This window comes from Enhydra lutris, unplaced genomic scaffold (genome assembly GCF_002288905.1).
Source record: "Enhydra lutris kenyoni isolate GAN:26980312 unplaced genomic scaffold, ASM228890v2 scaffoldscaffold13, whole genome shotgun sequence".
Classification (NCBI taxonomy): Eukaryota; Metazoa; Chordata; class Mammalia; order Carnivora; family Mustelidae; genus Enhydra; species Enhydra lutris.
The window spans coordinates 18,647,586-18,662,268 of NW_019154097.1; the positions used below are offsets into that span (position 1 = coordinate 18,647,586).

Below are 14,683 nucleotides of genomic sequence, written 5' to 3' on the forward strand. Positions count from 1 at the left end.
CCCTGAGATCATGACCTGAACCGAAGGCAGCGGCTTAACCCACTGAGCCACCCAGGCAACCCGGGACTGGTTAGTTTTAAAGATGTATTAAATATCTCTTTGACATACACAGATAACATATAAGAATAGAAAAATACATAAAAGAATCACTTCACAACATAAAAATATGCAAATGGCCAGTAAACATGAATGATTTTTTATAAGTTTTATTTATTACTTAGAGACAGAGCGTGTGTGCAAGGGCACACAAGTGCAAGGAGGTGGGGAGGGCAGAGAGGGAGAGGGAGGGAGAGGGAGAGAATCTCTTACAGACTCCCTTACCCAGCACGGAGCCCCATTCAGGGCTTGGTCCCATGACCTTGAGATCATGAGCCATGCCAAAATCAAGAGTAAGATGCTCAACCAACTGAGCGACCCAAGCATCCCAAACATGAATAATTTTTAAAGTCTAAGTAAAAACATAATTTTTGTCCATCTCATTGGTTAAAATGTATTAATACAATATCAGTAGTAATATATCCAATGATGATAAGGCTGGTATGAACAAGATATTCTTATATCATGCTTGTGGACGTATAGCTAAAAGAAATACTTATATCAAATAATTCCATTTCCATGAATTTACTCTATGGAAAGAAGTGGAAATGGAAGCATATATTTATGTCCATACTTGAAATTAAAAACATTAGTGTTCTCAAATTGGGAATGAATGATACATACATAAGATTTAAAACTGCAGTCACTAAAAGCCATCCTTTTGAAGACAAGTATATGGTGAGATAATATTAACATTTAAAAATAACATAATGCAGACACAATATGATCCCAATAACAAAATGATTTATGTTTAGATTATAGGCTTGGAAGTTTTTAATAAAGGGACATTCTACATATTTAGGATGTAGATATCTTAATAGATGTGGAAAACATTAATAAAATTCAATCCTCATTCATAATCAAAAACTCTTAGTAAACTCCGAACAGAAAGAGCTTCCTCAACCCAATAAATTCTTCCAACATTTAACCACTGAAACTGACATAAACATTGTAAATGATTCACCACTGAAATGATATTTACATCATTTTTAATGATGAAATTTTAAAGTATTTCCTTTAGTGTCAAGAACAAGACAAGGATGACAACATCACTGCTTCTATTAAACAATGTACTGTAGGTCCTAGTAAGCACAATAACACACACACACAAAAGATATAAATGTTGTGAAGGAAGAAACAGATGGTCAACAAAATCACTGTCTTAAAGAGATATCTATACTCCCACTGCAGCAGTACTCACAACAGCCAAGGTGTGGAAACCATGTAAGTGTCTGTCCACAGATAAATGGATTAAAAAAATGTGTTTTAAGGAAAATAGGTTTTATACACACAGACACAAGAAAATATTGTTCAACCTTAAAAAAGAAGGAAATCCTGCCATTTGCAATATGGGTGAACATGGAGGACATTTTGCTAAGTGAAATAAACCAGGCAGAGAACAACAAATACTGCATGGTATTACTTGTAAGTGGAATCTTTATTTATTTTTTATTTTTATTATTTATTTATTTATTTGACAGGCATAGATCACAAGTGGGCAATGAGAGAGGTGGAAGCAGGCTCCCTGCTGAGCAGAGAGCCCAATGCAGGACTTGATCCCAGGACCCTGGGATCACGACCTGAGCTGAAGGCAGAGGCTAAACCCACTGAGCCACCCAGGCGCCCCTATGTGGAATCTTTAAAAAAAAAAACAAGTGGAACCAGTGTAAACAGAGAGTAGAATGGTGGTTGCCAGGGACTGAGGCTGGGCTGTGGGGAATAGGGAGAGTCTGGTAAAACAGTACAAACCTCCAGTTATAAGGTAAATAAAGTATGAGGATCTGATGTATAAAATGGTAATTACAGTTGATACTACTGCAGTGTATAACTGAAATTTGCTAAGAAAATAGAACTTAAGTGTTCTTACCAAAAAGAAAAAGAAAAAAAGAAGGTAAATACGTGAAGTGATGGATGTGTTAATTCAATGATGGAAATCTTTTACAATATATACATGTGTTAAGCCACCACATTGCACACCTTAAATATATTTTTAAAAAGGAAAAAATATGGGTAGTTGAAGTCAGAGGACTGCTACTTTTTATTATAAATTTTGAGTAACTATTTGATACTCTAAACTGTCTGCATGTAAAATTTTTTTCTAAATTAAAAATAAAGGGATGCCTGGGCGGTGCAGTCAGTTAAGCATCCAACTCATTTCAGCTCATTTCATAATCTCAGGGTGGTGATATCGAGCCTTGCGATGGGCTCTGTGCTTAGCACAGAGTCTGCTTAAGACTCTCTCTGCCCCTCTCCTCTCTCTCTGAAATAAATAAATAAATCTTTAAAAAAATAATAAAAATTAAATTAAATTAAAAATAAAAAAATAAAGCTACATTTGCATTTGCTTATATATTCCTTGGACATCTGAATGGATATTCATAAAATAATTTCATTTATTAAAATAAATGAATGTTGTAGAAATATTAGTACATATCAACAAACCAATAAACAATAAAACATTTGATTAATTTATTTGAGAGCGAGTGAGCAAAAGAGATAGCATAAGCACTGGGGGAGGAGCAGAGGGAGAAGAAGAAGCAGAGTCCCCACTGAGCAGGGAGCCTGATATGGGGTTCAATCCCAGGACTACAAGATCATGACCTGAGCTAAAGGCAGACACTCAACCAACTGAGCCACCCAGATGCCCCACAATAAAAGAAAATTACTCACTGCTTTTATGTCTTAAAGAAATATAGGTTTTTAAATTAAGTTATAATTTAGCAATTGACTAAATTTCTGTTAAGACAGAAAATTTACAGTATCAATTGAATTTCAAAACGTAATGCATTCCTTTGGATTTAGACACTGAGACCAAAGTATCTATAAATCTGGCAGCAATCAATATAGCTGCAAAGACAATAAATGAAATTGCAAACCTAAATTTATAGAATGATGTCTAATGACAGAGGACCCCTCAGGCAATACAGGATACGGACAATTTATATGTATTTCGGAAACCCAAGTATATTTTCATTCGATGAATAGTAGTTAAGGAAGCTTCTGACTCTGGTTGATGATAGATATTATAAAGTTTACCAATAAGAGCTTGCAGTTTTCCACATTAATAATAGCTATGTTTGGATATCTTTTATTTTTTTATAAACTATCTTATTACATGTACAAATATATTAGTTGATCCCCACAAACATTTTTATAAGAATTAGAAAAATAAGTTAAAAAATTAAAGAAGAAAATTGAAAACTATAAAATTTTTAGCAACTGTCTTCAAATTGTACATTTTTTTTTTTTTAGATTTTATTTATTTATTTGACAGACAGAGATTACAAGTAGGCAGACAGGCAGGTAGAGAGAGAGGAGGAAGCAGACTCCCTGCTGAGCAGAGAGCCCGTTATGGGGCTCGATCCCAGGACTCCAAGATCATGACCCGAGCTGAAGGTAGAGGCTTTAACCCACTGAGCCACCCAGGCACCCCAAATTGTACCACATTTTTTTTTTAAAGATTTTATTTATTTATTTGTCAGAGAGAGAGAGAGGGAGAGAGAGCAAGCACAGGCAGACAGAATGGCAGGCAGAGGCAGAGGGAGAAGCAGGCTCCCTGCTGAGGGACTCAATCCCAGGACACTGGGATCATGACCTGAGCCGAAGGCAGCTGCTTAACCAACTGAGCCACCCAGGCGTCCCTGTACCACATTTTAAAAGTAGATTTGGACTACAATCAAATCTTCCAAATCTTTAAGAGTGGATTCGGACTATGATCAAATTTTCATTTGGACTATGATCAAATTCAGATTATTCCTAATATAACATGTTCTCAAGTTTAGTCTTTATTTTTTTCGTAAAGATTTTATTTTTAGAGAGAAAGAGAGTGTGTGCATGAGTGAGCAGGGGGAGGGGCAGAGGGGGAGGAAGAGGGAGAGAAGCAGACTCCCCACTGAGTGCAGAGCCAGACCTGGGGCTCCATCTCAATCCTAAAATCATGACCTGATCTGAAATCAAGTCAGATGCTTAACCAACTGAGCCCTCCAGGTACTGTTCAAGTTTATTCTTTAATGCAATCTCTCACTCTCATTTCAAACTGAGAGGGATCTAACTCTGTATCATCACACACCTATCTGCCAACACTAAAAATTTAAACACAATTTATGTATTTACATAAAAATAGCCGTTTAAGAACCAAATTATTATATATTCTACATCTATTAGATTATTGTAGCTCAAGCTATAGTATATCTTAAACTTTATTTTAAAAGGGAACAGGCTAAAAAAAAAAAAGGGAACAGGCTATTCTACATACAAGAAAGGTAGTTCTCAGCAAGTTTTTATGCAATTGGAAGGATTTAGCACCCTCTAGTAGGGATGAAAATTTGGAATACAGCTCGGATAAAATGTACTTTAATTATTAATTATGGTTAATTTGTAAAAATGAGGTGAATTTCCTGATCTAATACTACAACGACTCCATCTCTACTTTGAATTATGGTTTCATGTCAATCAGATGAGATTCAAAATCTTGAGCGTATTTTGAAAATAAAATACGGCATCATTTAGTAATCTACTGTTTTAATGTTATACCAAATTGCTCTGTCATCAGGTCTGGTTATGGTAATATGGTGTGGGCACACTATGATCAAATCCCTGATGCTATTTTGATGCCCAGCGCACATAAAACCCCCCAAACAACCAAATTCACAAAAAAGGGACTAATAGGAAAGAGAAAGTATTTCCCTAATGTGGCAAAGCTTAGAATTATAATTTTGCAGGTGGATACCTTTAATAAAATAGAAAAATTAAAAATACAATAAAACAGAAAAACACGAAAATGAAAATCTGCACGTTAGTAAGAAATGTTTTATAACAATAGAAATAATAAATGTTTTACCTTTATTCTGTGTTTGAAGTGCTGGACATTTTTCTAAACCGCTGACAAGTGTAAAGACTTCAGTGTAGTCCTTATGGGTATATAAACTGGCTTCCTCTACTTCAGTTTGGGAGTTTGGGTTTGAACTTGGAACAACTTCCTCAAACTCACAGTCAAGCTGAGTCACCATCCCTGTAATTGTTTTTCTATGACATTATAAAATTATTGATTTTATGTATGTCCTATTTTAAAACATCTTTATAAATAGTATATGTTCTTTGTAGAAAAATTACAAAATTCCAACAGATACAGAGAAAAGTTACCCATAGCCCCAACAATCAAGAGATGAATTTAAAAATTATGTATTTTCTCAATTACTTTTAGGTATTTTTAAACAAAAGTAGATTCATGTACATAGTATTATGAAACCTGCCTTTTCTGGTAAACAATAAAACATGAGCACATTTATATGTCAATCAATGTACATTCACTTCATTTTTGATAAACAGGATCCCACTGCATTGGTAGGCCATAATTTACTGAAAGAGTTCCTTATTGTTGGCAATTTAAATTTGTTGTAATCATCTGCTATTATAATGCAAGTAACATCTTTGTGCACTTGTCTGTTTTCCAAAATATGTTTCCTAAAAATGGAAATGATCAGATTAAATGTATACAGATTTTTAGACTTTGCCATGCACTGCCAAGTTGCCCTTCATTGGATGTTCAATATTTGTTTTCCCACATCATTATCCAACCTTTTATATTCTGTTTTTCATCCTGGGAGGCGCATCTCCATGACTGAACTAAGCTCCCTTGCTCTCTGGCTTCTGGTTGGGTTCGGCCAATCGGAAGCATTGTCAGGAGATCAAAGTTGGGAAGAGAGACAAGTTAGGATATTATTGTTCCCAAATGCTTCTCTCCCGGGCCACAGTTTAGACATGGCTGCATTCTACCAAGAGTTACATCTCTTGTCAGACAGGCCCTCTCCTACAGCTAGTCGTAGTTCTTACTGGGCTGATTACTGCTCAGTCTCCTTGTTCCTACAAGCTTAGAGTGTTAACAACTTCCTGCTGTTTGGGGGCACTTTTTTTTGGGGGGGGGGCTCCCTTGACCTTGCCATATCTTGCCTATTTCTTGATTCATCCAGGTATATCTGCCACTGTCTGCAATATTGGGAGATTTGGACTTTTATAAGAGAACTTTTTAATGAATTTTCTGACAAATATATTATTGGCAATTTAACTACACATTCTAATATACCCCTTTCCCCCTGATATCCTAAAATATTTTAGTCTCAATAATTCCCTACCCAGACTGAGAGAACCAAAGTCAGTATCATTCCCTATATAATTGGAGAAAAATAAATATACCATATCTTCAAATCATGTATAGAAAAATCTCTAAAGTTTCTCCCTGACTCTTTAAGAAAATACAAGGCACAAGAAAATATATTTCAACTTACCCAGGTCCATATTACTCATGAGACCATTGATTTCTATGGGAATCTTTATAGACTTCTAAATTTAGCATTTATTTTTTTTTTAAAGATTTTATTTTATTTTATTTGAGAGAGAGACAGTGAGAGAGAGCATGAGCGAGGAGAAAGTCAGAGAGAGAAGCAGACTCCCTGCATAGCCGGGAGCCCGATGCGGGACTCGATCCCGGAACTCCAGGATCATGACCTGAGCTGAAGGCAGTCGTCCAACCAACTGAGCCACCCAGGCGTCCCTAAATTTAGCATTTATACCACAATTATCTTTTTTTGTTTTAAATGTTACTAATAGGGTCAGTACTTTGTAATACTCCTTGGTATTAGAGTTTTGAGAAAAACCAGTCAATTCTCTTCCTCTAGATATAAAGGTTCTATGAAGAAAAGTAATTCCTGGATCTCTTCCTACTTCTGAGTCCAGTATTATCTATTCTTTGTTCACTGGTGTCTCCTTTTCACCTAACCTGTAGTACTGATATTTCTCAGGATTCCAATCTGGATGGTGTCTGCTTTCTTTCCATATCATTCTATCTGGGTAAGTTCATCCACTCCAATTCACTAATTCCTTAACTTAAATGAAATATTTACTGAGTGTCCACAGTGTGCAATACCATTTTAGGCACTAAGAATGGAGTGATAGAGCAAAACAAAGTTCTTACCCCCATGAAGCTTACCTGTTAACAGAATGATAGATAAACAAATAACATAATGTCAGGTGGCAAAGAACTGTTATGAATAAAATAAAATAAAATATTAGGACACCAAGTAACAGCCATAGATTGGTAGGAGGTCTATTTTGGAGAGCGGGCCACCTGAGGAGCTGATAATTCCACAGCTACCTGAATAATGGTAGGAAGTGACCCATACAAAGGCCTAAAGTGGGGGAACAGGGTTGGTATAGTCTCAGAAAGGCACAAACGTTAGGGTTACTGGAAAAGAGTAAGGTTAGATAGGTAGGAAGGGACCAGATCATGTTGGGTATTACAACACCTGGTAAGAACTTTGAGTTTTATTCTATGTGCAACGGGATACTGTCAGTAGGTTATAACAGAGAGAGTTCATGATCTGATTTGTGTCTTAAAAAAAAAAAGTTCCAGGAAAACTATTAGAAGAAAATAGAGGAGTAAATCCTCATGACTTTGGATTAGGCAAAGCTTTCTCAGATATGCCAAGAGCCCAAGTGACAAAAGAAAAAATAGATAAACTGGACTTCATCAAAAATTTTTAAAAACTGTGCTTCAAAGGATACTATTAAGAAAGTGGAAAGATAATCCACAGAAGAAAATATTTGTAAATCATGTGTCTGATAATGGACTTGTATCTAGACTATGTAGCAAAACTCTTGAAATTAAATTTTAAAAAGACACATAAACCAACTGGAAAATGGGTGAGGAATTTAAATAAACATTTTCTTGAAGAAGATAAACTAAAGGCCAATAATTATATAAAAAGATACTAAATATCATTAGCCATGAGGGAAATGCAAATCAAAATTATAATGACATACAATAAGCCATCCATTCGGATGACTATAATAAAAAAGTTAATAACAAGTGTTGCAAGGATATAAATAAATTGTAATCTTCATACACTGCTGGTAGAAATGTAAGATGGTACAACTGTCTGGAAAATAATTTAGCAATTCTTTGTATAGTTAAGCACAGAGTTACTGTATGATCTAGTAATTCTACTACTAGAGAAATGAAATCATGTATGCAAAAAAATTTATCCTCAAATATTTATAGCAGCATTACTCATACTAGCTAAAAACTGAAAGCAATCTAAATGTCCATCAACTAATGAATGAATAAATAAAATGTGCTATGTCTAGATAATGGAATATTATTTGGCTATTAAAAAAAAGGTACTGATACATGCACAACACAGATGAACCTTGAATACATTATACTAAATGAAAGAAGCCAGTCACAAAAGATCCCATATTATATGTGTCATATTGTGTTTTATAATAAGAAATGTATATTTGGTCTTCATCCCCATTTCTGGCAAAGAACTCCTAAAGGCCTTGGAATTTCCTAAGTATTGAGAACGATAAAGGTATATTTGGTTATGTTAATGAGGTGACTTTTGGAAAAACCTCTCTGTTGCCTAGAGAAACAACCATGTGATCAGAGGGCTGGAATTTCAGCCCCATCCCTCTGACCTCCAGGGAGAAGGGCTGGAAGTTGAATCAACTGCCAGTGGCCTATGATCAAATCAGCCACGTGTATGCAATGAAGGCTTCGTAAGAACACAAAAGGATGGGGTTCAGAGAGCTTCTGGGTTGGTGAACACACAGAAATGCTGGGAGAGTGGTGTGAAGGGAAAGGGTATGGAAACTCTGTGCCCCTTTCCCATACCTTGTTCTACACATCTCTCCCAGCTGGCTGTTCCTGAGTTATATCCTTTTATAATAATCTGGTAATCGAGTAAGTAAAATGTTTCTATGAATTCTGTGAGTCTGTCTAGCATACTGATCAAATCCAAGGATGAAGCTGCTGGAACCTCCAATTTATAGCCTATGGGTCAGAAGTACAGGTTATAACCTGGACTTGCAAGTGGAGTCTGAAGTGGCGGGGGAGGGGAGGCAGTCTTGTACCACTGAGCCCTTGACATGTGGTATCTGACACTATCTCTGGGTAAAATTGAGTTGAATTGTAGGATACCCAGCTGGTATCAGAGCACTGCTTGTTGGTTTGGGGAAACTACACCCTCTCCCTATGTTGGAATTGGTGTATGATTTTACTTTGATTCCATTTTTATGAAATGTCCAGAATAGGCAAGTCTAGAGAGGCAGAAAGTAGACCAGTAGTCGCCTATCAAGAGGAGGGGGAAAGATGGGGAGTGAATCCTAATAAGTTTCAGATTTCTTTGTTTTGATAAAAATGCACCAAAATTGATTGTGGTGATAATTGCACAACTCTATGAATATACTAAAAACCACTGAATTAGACATTTTAAATGGGTGAATTATACAGATATGAATCATATTTCAATAAAGCTTTAATATAAACCTAACCAAACCAAAGAGTATAGGGTTTGAAGTTGAACAGACTAGGGTTTGAATATTTGAATAGTTCCAACTATTGACTGTGGGCAAGTTATTTAATCTGAGTCACAGTTTCTCATATGTAATATTTAGATAGTAACACCCACCTCACATAATAGTTATGAGGTATACAGGAAATAAATATATGTGCATTGCCCTGTGTTCAATTGCATTCATGTGAATACAGAAAGCCACAGAGGACTAGGGGATATTGTTAAACATTCTTCCTCTTACTTTACTTGGCCATTGCTCTCTCCTGGAAGCTAGGAAGTTTATTGCATGGTTCTCCCTGATGTTTTTGCATTTTGCCCTTGTCACCATGATTTGATAGCCTCAACCCCTTCTTTATTCTGTTTCTTGGGCTAAAAAAAGTGCTATATTTACTGTAATATGTATGTATTTATTAGGAACCTAATATGTCTTTTAAACTATACTTTTTTCTGGTAGTTTTCTAAAAATTAAAATAGTTATTATTTTTGTTAGTGCTCTGTTGCAAGTTGCAGCTTTGATGACAGAAGCCAATTTTCTTGTATGTCCTGTTATTTTTAGTGTGTAATTTCACAGAACGTAAGATTTCTTAGAACACACAGTGGAAAATGCCCAAATATGTTAAAATATAGTACACCACAAGTTAGTAAAATAATTGAGGCCTTAGAATCAATATTAAGAAGTAACAAAAATAGAAACAAGGAACAAAGAGAGAGGAGAAAAAGAGGAAAAGCAAGATTTAGAAACTCTACGTAGTACTAATGATCAGAATGTTTATTTCTAAAATTCATAGGTAAAAAAACTGCAGTAGCAGAATTATTTAAAATTAAATTTAAGATGGGAAGTATCTATACTTTCTGCTCAATTCTTCTGTGAACCAAAACTTCCCTAAAAATAAAGTCTATTAAAAATTAAATCTTACTGGGGCACCTGGATGGCTCAGTTGGCTAAAGCCTCTGCCTTTGGCTCAGGTCATGATCTCAGAGTCCTGGGATCGAGCCCCGGGATCGAGCCCCCCATCGGGCTCTCTGCTCCGCAGGGAGTCGGCTTCCTCCTCTCTCTCTGCCTGCCTCTCTGCCTACTTGTGATCTCTGTCTGTCAAATAAATAAATAAAATCTTTGAAAAAAATTAAATCTTACTGTATGAGACAAAATTGAAATTAATGGCTTACACACATAAAAAGTGGAGTTTAGAAGTTCATGGCTAGTAAAACAGTTTGCAATGTGTTAGAGACTAATGCTCCTTTTGTTCTACTCTTTCACTCCTACGTTTAGTTCTTGCCAATACAGCCGAAGTTGGTTGCTGGAATCAGTCATTACATATCTATTCCAGCACTGGGAAGGAGAAAAGTGAAGGAGAAAAACATGCTGCTTCCTTTTTTTTTTTTTTTTTCTTAAATATTTTATTTATTTATTTGACAGAGACAAAGATCACAAGTAGGCAGAGAGGGGGAAGCAGGCTCCCAGCTGAGCAGAGACTGATGTGGGGCTCGATCCCAGGACCTTGGGATCATGACCTGAGTCTGAAGGCAGAGGCTTTAACCCACTGAGCCACCCAGGTGCCCCCATGCTGCTTCCTTTTAAGGACATTCCCCAGAAATCGCATAAGCCTCTTTTGCTTAATATTCTATTGGGAAGAAATTAGTCACATGACCATGTGTAGTTACAGAGAGGCTGAGAAATGTAAATGTGATTCTAGGTGAAGCCACCGGTCCACCTTCTTTGCCATGGACTCCATCTTGGTACGGCAAAATGAAAGGAAGGTGAGATAAGATAGGGCATCCATTCTTTCAGCGCCTCCCATTTCTCCCATACATGCATCTTGGTTGAGTCAAAGTAGCTAGATAACTGCTTTCACTGTGGATTTATTGTGTATTCTTGCTCTATGCCTTCAGACTTTTTGTTTCCTTCGCCCAAAAACCTTTCTCTCAAGTTAGTTTCTCTTTTAATGTCCAGCTCAAGCTCAATTCCTACTTCTTTGTAAAGCTGATCTCTCGTGCTTATAAATGCACAGCCTTACCATCTAACTCTTGAAGTGAAGAGATCTTAGAGATCATCTTGTTTCTTGTTACTTTAAGTAGGTTCTTGGGCCAGCAGTACCATCATACCTAAGAGCACATTAGAAGGGCAGAATCTGGGATGCCTGGCTGGCTCAGTCACTTAAGCATCCAACTCTTGATCTCAGCTCAGGTCTTGATCTCAGGATCATGAGTTCAAGCTCTGTGTTGGTTTCCATGCTGGGCATGGAGTCTACTTAAAAAAAAAAAAAAAAAAAAAAAGTACAGAATGACAGGCCCCAACACAAACCAACTGAATTGAGATCTCCATTTTTAGTAAGATCATCAGGTGATTCATATGCACATTAAAGTTTGAGAAGCACTGATCCAGTGTCATTATACTGATAGAGAGTGAGGGTCAGAGAGAGAAGATAACCTGTCAAGTAGGTAGTACTTGACTTTTCAAATCAAGACTTGAAATCCACATTTTTTTTTAAACTCATGGAGCAGAGCTCTTTTCACTACACCTGCCTGCTTCCTCATTGCTCAGTTTAGTCATGCAATAGGCACTTTGTATTGGCCTTATGCCTTGTGATAGAATTTCTGATGGTCATCTTATATTATCATTTAATTTTTACATGGTTAGTTTTTTTGATGTCTATATATTATCTTCCTAACTTGACTTTTAAATTCTTAGATGATGGAGATGGTATATTGGGTTTCTTTGCATTTGGAGTCTAGACACATTTAAATTGGTTATTTGTTTCTTTCCAGCAATTTCCAATAATTAAGGAAAACTTAAATTACTAAAACCTGAAAATGTGAAAAACTAAATCCTTCCTGGGTCTCATCAGCACTCTTTATACAAAGTGAAGCAACAGAGTAAATTATTTACCTTTGCACTGAAATCTCTAATTTTTGTCTATATTAACAATGTTGGGTTAGATGTCCTTCCTTGTATTATGTATGCTCTGTCTTCCTATCTCTGTCATTATATTTTCTATATTATATTGTAATTATTTATTTATAAATCTCTACTCCCTATTTTCTTGTGTTCTTTGAGTAGAGACTGTATCTTATTCAGTTGCGTATTCTGTATCCAGCACTCAGGATTGTATATAATAAACATTTGATGAATGACTGAACTAATAATAAATAATGTATTGACAATGTTAGAAAATAGCCTTAAATCTGCATTTATACTACAAGAAAAAAGACCAAGACCAATTTTAATATAAAGTGTCCTATAGACACGTTCTATAAGAAGTTTACTTATTGATTAAAAGCATAATAATATATTTGCTTTCTTTCTGTGTGCATTTTATAGCACAAATGCATAGAGAAGGGTTAATATGTGATAACTGAAGCCAAAATCAAAAGGGTATAAATCACTTGTATTAACCTCTCTTTTGTGACTCAGATTAGGGCTTTTTCTTCAGATAAAAGAATAAAATTGGTAAGGATACAAAAGCAAGGATATTCTCTCTGCAGGTGTCTGGAGAACTTACTGTTTCTGTCCTAGATGTAAAGGGGAAATTGAGGTTAAGGATACATACTTCTCTAGGAAATCTTCCACAAAGAGACTTGCTTTCCATTGATCCAAGACTGAAATATCATCTGTCATTCCCCACACCGAAACAGCTGAAACTAGAAAGGAGAATGGTGAACATTAACTTCTAGAATTTTCTTTTGCACTTAATACAAAGAAGCCAAACATGAACCTTTTACATTATGATGTTATCTTTATTTGTTCACAAATGTAATTTTTCCCCAAATTTTACCAGATTCCAAATATTTAAATAATCTTTCTCATTATTACAATTCACCCTGCCCAAACCACTCAACTATAGTCAGAATAACATCACCTGAACATACCATCCTCATTTTTACATTCTCTCTTTTGCTAATGCAGCACTACCATCCTAGATAGTCCTGTTCAACAGCTCATATTATTCCTCATAAAGTTTTATTATCAACCATTTCAGTTTGTTCTGATATATTCTCCTTGAAGGGCCAAAGTTGTCAGTAGCACTCATTCTGGTACATGACCATACACAGCCATATTTTAAAATTTTAGGTATCTATAACTTGTCTCTCAAATTAGACCCTTGGCTCCTTAAGAGAGATCATGTCAAATACTAATCTCAGAAAAAGCAACTGAGTGAAGTTAAGAATCAAAGGATCTGTATTCTACTACCAATGTTACATCTTAACTAGTTTTGTTATCTTGAACAAGTCACTTTACATCCAAGTCTGTGTGTCATTGAAAAAATACAAAAGTTTAGTGGTAACAAGTACAGGTTCTGGAATCACCCTGACTAGACTTTAATACTTGTATTGCTACTTATTAAGTGTATGAGCTTGGGTAAACCTCTTAACCCCTTTGTACCTGTATTCCTTATCTACAAATTAGGAATAATAATAATGGCCTTTTCCCAGTGTTGTGAAGATAAAATGTGATGAGACATATAAATTGTTTAGACAGTGCCTTACATATTGTAAACAAATTTTGGCTATTAATGGGGATGCCTGCATGGCTCAGTCCATTAAGCGTCTGCCCTCAGCTCTGGTCATGATCCCAGGGTCCTGGAATCGAATCCCACATTGGGCTCCTTGCTCAGCAGGGAGCTGCTTCTCCCTCTGCCTGCCATTCTCCCTGCTTGTTCTCTCTCTCTCTCTCTGGCAAATAAATAAATAAAATCTTAAAAAAAATTTTTGGCTACTAGTGTTATTATTGTTTTTAAAAAGAGAAAAAGAAATAGGAAAAATGATAAACTCATTTTTCCTTCTGTACATTTATTTTTCCTTCTGTACTTTTAGATAAGCAGATTAATGAAAGCTATTCTTTAACTTACTTCCAACCTGATTGAGATTCATTCCATTTTTACAATATTCATTGTAAAATGAATATTCCTCCTCCCTCATGTCCTTACTATCCTTACTACCTTTCTTACACAGTTCAGTTTCCATAGCCAGTCCCATAACCACTATCTTATAAAGATCCTTAATTTCTTTGCCTCTCTTTCCCTTGTACTACCTTAGGAAAAATTCTACTCTCTACCTTGTGTACATACACTAGAACAGCTGAAAATTATTGGAAAAAGATCATCCAGTCATGCTGAATGAACTCATTTCTGATTATGACCATAAATTTCAAATGGTCATCCAATATTGACAGATGATAATAGTACACCTTCCTAACCAAACCGGCTTTCTCATTCTTCTTCTTTTTTTTTAAGATT

General features: G+C 35.8%; 1 protein-coding gene across 1 annotated transcript in view; it reads right to left on the reverse strand.

The window, feature by feature from the left end:
* The window catches only part of LOC111146351 (chromosome unknown C9orf84 homolog), a 72,656-nt gene extending 59,591 nt beyond the window's left edge, over positions 1-13,065 (reverse strand). The window contains exons 1-2 of the mRNA XM_022501872.1: positions 12,998-13,065; positions 4,937-5,121 (exon numbers count right to left, since the gene is read on the reverse strand). Of these exons, the coding sequence (XP_022357580.1) occupies positions 4,937-5,121; positions 12,998-13,065 (253 nt within the window). The remainder of the gene's footprint in view (positions 1-4,936; positions 5,122-12,997) is intronic.
* Between the last annotated feature and the right edge of the window lie 1,618 nt (positions 13,066-14,683).